Here is a 6397-nt window from a genome sequence, read left to right as displayed (position 1 = left end):
AGAGAAAAAAGATGAAGAAATTCGATTCCTTTTGCTTGTATGTAGGTTCTATTTTGAACAAACTAATGTGCTTTCATTGCATATATCTCAAAGAAAAAGCTCTAAAAACTGCTAATAACTCTTGATCATGACCATTGCTCAACATGTGAAAATGAGCTTCCAGTACTGATAAACATACTCTAAATCTCCTACTGTAACTTCTTCCAATTTCAGCTCTGTTAGCTGAGAAGCCCCAAGGTAGAATGTGCAGAGCGAACGACCAATGGAATGGTGACACGCGATTTCCTACTTCTCCATGTCAAGAGCCCAAAACCATAGCCTTCTGGTGGAGCTTCAACCTTGAAACTCACTGTGAAATCGATCTTCTGTCCATAACTACTGAAGAGTAATAGCCTTGGCACAACCGTAACATTAATTCCCACAGGAGATGAGATAACTGCTTTATACGTACTATTTGGCTCCCCAACATTGGTAACAGTTCGCATTACTGAGAAGTAGTTCTTGAGATTCGGTACTGTGATGGACGGGTAGTTAAGTCCAGTTGCTGTTGCGAATGTCTGATCACAAGTGCTGTTGTCCCTTGTTATCAAATGCAGTGACTTCTCAGTGTAACCGATTGAACAAAGAAAGGCTTTGTAATCTGTGGTTTGTGTATCGTAGATGAGACCAGGATCCAAGACTCTTCTTGGGTTCACGAAACCAGCTCCATAGTCAAACGCGTTTCCCCTCCTTCCTTCTGGATTGACAATGATAGGTTTGCGATTCTTGTCCATCACAGTAGCTGCATTTCACAATCTCAAATTTTTGAGAAAATTCCAAAATCATTTGGCAATATCAGGAAGAGGAGCAATTTGTATGATTCATCACATCATTTCTCTGTTTCTATTTTTGGAAACAAGCTTCAAAGCGATAAACTACGGTAAACATAAACACCTTTTTGTGCTTTGAAGCTTGTTTAAAACCTTTGCTTTAAACTTTTAGAGCTATTTGTACGGTTTGGGAGATCAATTAGCAGTTGTATGATTCCTATTTACAAGATTTATCAAAAATCATTTATTTGTTTGGCCAAGAACGCAACCTCATTAAATAAGAAACATATGTTTCAAGAACATGAAGCTTGATTCGTAACCCATAGACTTTACCAGTTGTCATGATCGCAGATTTGATTGTAGAAGGAGACCAAGATGGATAAACAGCTTTGATCAAGGCCACAATTCCGGTCACATGAGGACAAGCCATAGAAGTGCCTGAGAGGATGTTAGAATGCATTTTTCCATTTGCTGGAGACCAAGCTGCTAGGATATTCAATCCGGGAGCCGTGATATCAGGCTACAAGGTATATCAATCAGAAAAGAGGAAAAAATGAGAAAAGTGAAGACAAAATACTTATCCTCCATGAAGATATAGTAAGCTCCCAAGTACGAAATTCACCTTCAGGATTTCTGGAGTTAAGGCATTTGGACCTTTTGAAGAAAATGCCGTTATTTTAGGAGCAGGTTGAGATCCTAAGACAGTCTTCGCAGAGAAAATCCGAGATGTGGCCTTTCTGTTTATGAATCATCAAGAAAGAATTGCTTAAAATGCTGCGACAAAAAACATTAAGGCCGTATTTGGATCATGTGATTTGTGGAGGGAAAGAAGAAAATGTCAAGGAAAAGATGAGAAGATGGTGAAGCAAGCTACCAAAGTCGTGCCAGTGTGATTGCCACAACTTCTGCTTCTACTCCTAGGCCGAAATACCAAAAGCTACTTCAAAACTGATTCTGAAGCTTTGAACTATGATTTTAGCAATCAGAATTTACCGATCCAAAATTTTTGAGAAACGCCCTCTAAGTTTGTTTCTCTAGTTTCCTACCCCTTAGTGCATAATATATATTCCTCCACAAGTCCATGATCCAACGACAGCCTAAGAAACCCCAGCGCGCGGAACATCCATCAAAGTTAAGTGAAGAACAAACCTCGTACGATTCATGTAACTCAGGATCTTATTTCCAGTCCGTTTCCCAACAACAGCTGCCGGGATCACAAAAGGAATAGCAACATCTTTGTCTGCTTCATCTACAAGAATCATCCCCACTCCACCGGCTGCTTGAACAATCTTGCTCTTTGCCAGCTTCGACTCTGTCGAACTTTCGGCATGTTGGCATACCAGAACCTTCCCTCGGGACTTAGTACTATTCAAGGAGCTCTCCAAACAGTAACTGAAACGGAGGAAAGAAGAAACTAACTCTTTAAGGTTTCGTTTTAGTGGATAGATATCCAGATTGTATTAAAAGCCTAAGTACCTTTTGCTTCACCTGGATTGATAAGGAGTGAAGTATCCAGCATAGGCTTCAGAAGCAGAGATGATCCTTGTCGATGCATTCATTTGGAGTAGAGAGAGGCTTTCACCCTATTCAAATGGCCAAACAAACCAGAATGAATGACTATATGGTATCATGATAAAGGTAAATTTCGTCAGATTTCCCTACTAGAGTTTAAGGTTCATATGTAGCAAGTTTTTGACAATTCAAATTCAATTACATTTTTCTTTCTTTCTTTGGAATAGATCATCTATGGGCCACTTTTTAACACATTGTTCACAAGGAATTTCTTTTTGGCTGAGCATTACCGTGAAGTTAATGCCATATCCCAATATGATATTGGATGTGAAGTCCCTATCCGTTGAGCTAGCAGCGACGGTAATCATCCACGGAGCAAGATTCGTTGCAGACCCCCGGCTCCCTTCGTTTCCAGCAGAAGAAACCACAACTATACCACGGCTAGAAGCATGGAACGACCCAATCGATATCGCATCGCTGAAATAATCACCCTGAGGAGAAGCAGGACCGAGAGAGAGGGATAAAACATCGACCCCGTCTCTGATAGCATCATCGAATGCAGCCAGTAAATCAACATCGTAGCATCCTGAGTCCCAACATGTCTTGTAAACAGCTATTCTGGCCATCGGTGCACCCCCTCGAGCGCCTCCAGTTGCTAAGCCGTCATAGTTCATGTTTGTGACATATCTACCGGCAGCTGTTGAGGCAGTGTGGCTACCATGCCCGGAGGAGTCCCTTGGGGATTTGAATGAAACAGTCTTGACTGATTCTTCTACTTCTTCCTTTTCAGCTTCATAGCCATGCATATAGTATCTTGCTCCTATTATTTTCCTATTTCATCATAATTTTTAGCAGAGAATGAGGATATGGTATTTATCAGTTCTGGATATGGTATTTACAAGAAGAGGTTCACATTGTTGCTGTAAAATTATTACCTGTTGCAAGTTGAAGCATTGAATGCTTCACCTGATTCACATTTCCCTTTCCATTTGGCTGGCACTGGAGGCATGTGCTCATCACTAAAACTTGGGGATTCAGGCCAAATTCCTGCTTGAACCGGGTATTGGAATTAGTTGCAATTTGAGAGAGAGAGAGAGAGATGCAATTCATGGTATTGGAATTAGTTGCAATTTCAGAGAGAGAGAGAGAGAGAGAGAGAGAGAGATGCAATTCAAGGTATTGGAATTAGTTGCAATTTCAGAGAGAGAGAGAGAGAGAGAGAGAGAGAGTTGCAATTCAATATGTAACCATCTCCAACCCTTGCTCTCTTTTTTCCCATCAAAGTTGAGTCAAAATTTGGCTAGAAGATTAATTTCCTGTTGAGCACTACAATAAGCTACGTTAATATGTTCATCCAATGTTTTCTACATTCTTCCTATATGACTAGTGGGAATTTGGGAAATAGTTTGAACTTTGAAGGCCTGTTTGTTTGACCGGATTTGAGCATCGTATTGGACTAAATATCCAAGAGAGTATATCTAGTGTTTGGCTAAAAGACTCGGATTAAACATCCAATCGATATGTAACCCGCAATGTTTGGGCTATACAAACCATGGAGGTGCAATATTATTGATCAATCAGTGTAAGTCCCACGGGGTTGCATATTTTAAGGGCTATTCACTCCCAGTCCCATTAAACAAATGAGCCCAAGACTAGTGTCGGTGTGACAATGAGAACTTGACCTTGGGGTTTGGCCCAATTGTCGTATCGTCTAGGTTGGCTCCCATGAACATGAGGTTGGTTCTCGTAGTAATCCAAGAACACTAACATATTACATCCTATCCTCTGGCAAACAAAAAAAGTGTGACAATGAGATCTCATAACAGTGGCAAAGAAGAGAACTAGGAGAAAGACACAGGACCAGAATGAAGAGACCTTTTCAATTAACCAAAAGGCCCTCAGATATTTCTTGAACTAGCTTAAAAAGAGATTTGATGAAGGGCTTGGCTACCCCACTGAAGTTAATTATGCCTTGAAACAAACAGGGCATTAAAGAGGAAGAGCTTTTCCAAGAAAGAGAAAAAAAAAAAACCCTAACTGCTGTAAATGAAGTGTTCAGTTTTCTACTCCCTAATACTAGGAAGGCCCAGAAGTCATGTCTCCTTTACTGAACTAATAAATGAACAGTCCCTTATTTGTACCAATATATGTGCATACATATATGCCCAAAAAGTCGTATCAGTTAATGAATGAATTGAAGTTCAAAAAAACTAATGAGTACATTGTTTGTGAAAGGGAGAGACAACTAACCGGTATCAATGAAACCAATAACAACATTAACTTGGTTCTTGGTTGAATATCCAGGGATTTCCATGGTTTCTTCCCCAACAAGACCCATGAAGTCCCATGAGTGAGTTGTGTGCAGCTTCCTCCTCTCATTAGGAAATACCGATACCACTCCCGGCATCTCTGTCAGCAAAAAATTTCGAAGAAAAGTACAATTTAGACCATGTGTATACTGTTAGGAGACGGATCAAACATACACAATAGCACGAAGAAAAATCAATTACAATAAAATTGTAGCTACTAGCTACACATTGAATTTTTTTTTTGGCTTATTTGTATTATTCATTTTGCACCCAATGTTTTTGCCATTCAATTCTGATTAGCCCGGGAATCTAGACAGCAGTAAAACGTTATCAAAAGCTCAAAAATCGACTAAAGACAAAGATAATTCAAGATAGACAATTCTTCTGGATTACTTTTTTCTTTTCCGAACTTTTTTGAGTTCGATTCATATTTCTTTCCTTTTCTGAATCCTCGGACAAATCTAAAAGTAAAGCATTTTGACTAAAAGTTAACATTGAAAGAATTCACAAGCATTTTGTCTAAAAAGGTAAGTTAATTAGTCCCAAGGAGAACATGTGTTTTAGTGTCTAGTAATACTAATTATCTCCCACTAACCCAACATAAAAAAATCAATCAAATTTCATCAGAAATGGAAAGAAAGACATACTAGCCATTTCAGAAGCTTGGTCCTCAGTCAATTTGGCTGCAAATCCTCTGAACCCATGTCTGTAACTGTACAGATGGGATTCCTCGGCCTTTTCACCACTGTAAGCAGAACCATTTTGAATCAGCACAATCAAAGAAAAGAACAAAAACAAGAGGAACACAACAATCACATCTAAACAACAAGAAGAAAATTGGGAAAATCTGGGTTTAGATTCAAAAGAATCCAAACTATAGAAAAAGGAGGAAAGGGAACATATGGGTTTTGAGTTTAAACCTTCCCCCATGAATATCAGTGAGGATTTGGTGGTTTTGCCTCAAAATCTCATCTGGGTCATCAGTTCCTCTGCTTCCCATATAGACGACATAGACCTTCATATATACCCAATAAAACGATAAAATGATATCAAGGAAAAAAAAATCCACAAATTTCTAAGGCAGATAAAATGAGGAAGCAACAACCATACCTTAGCAGCAAAACAGAGCCTGACTTGGGCTTGTAAAACACAAAGTAGCAGCAGATAGAGAATACGAATAGCAGTTATAGTAGTGTTTCTCGACGAAGCCATAGCTTATTTGAAATGGGTTTGGATTTTCAGGATGGCGAAGAAGAGGATGGAGCTATTTTATAGGAAGGAGAGAGAGAGAGAGAGAGAGAGAGAGAGAGAGAGAGAGAGGTGGGGGGTGGTTTGAAAGGAAGTGCAAAAGGGGTATTGCCCGTAGTTACCACATGATGAGGTATTCTATGCGAAAAGGGAGTATAAAAGATGTGTAAAAATAGAGAAGAGATCCTTCATGTGATAGATTCTTTACCGGGATGCAAAATGAGACTCTTGAGAGTATCAATGGATAATTCAATATGTGGTTTGTGGTACATAAGAAAGATTTTAATCAGATAACTATGAAGAGTTCGTCGTACAACATTTGTATAAAGCAAGTGAATGATTCGTGTCTAGCCGTTTATTGCTTTCTTGATAAATATGCTCGTTAAACGGTTTATATGACTGATTAACTTTATTTTTTGTATATTAATTGAATACACACATAGAGTTTGGAAAAAGAAAAAGACAAAAAGAGACATCAAATTAAATCCTGATGTATTTATAGTTTACATTAAATAAGAG

At 38.9% G+C, this 6397-nt stretch overlaps 1 protein-coding gene across 1 annotated transcript; it reads right to left on the bottom strand.

Moving 5' to 3' along the window:
- Nucleotides 1–6141, bottom strand: LOC131304245 (subtilisin-like serine-protease S). The gene is made up of 11 exons (XM_058331412.1): nt 5741–6141; nt 5551–5645; nt 5278–5375; nt 4572–4730; nt 3257–3368; nt 2612–3152; nt 2298–2392; nt 1959–2201; nt 1432–1546; nt 1143–1329; nt 1–781 (listed from the first exon to the last, which is right to left on the bottom strand). The coding sequence occupies exons 1-11, from the start codon at nt 5840–5842 to the stop codon at nt 219–221; spliced, it is 2310 nt and encodes a 769-aa protein (XP_058187395.1). The 5' UTR covers nt 5843–6141; the 3' UTR covers nt 1–218.
- Nucleotides 6142–6397: the final 256 nt, after the last annotated feature.

Source organism: Rhododendron vialii, chromosome 10a, assembly GCF_030253575.1.
Source record: "Rhododendron vialii isolate Sample 1 chromosome 10a, ASM3025357v1".
Lineage (NCBI taxonomy): Eukaryota > Viridiplantae > Streptophyta > Magnoliopsida > Ericales > Ericaceae > Rhododendron > Rhododendron vialii.
This window is presented reverse-complemented; position numbering and strand designations above follow the sequence as displayed.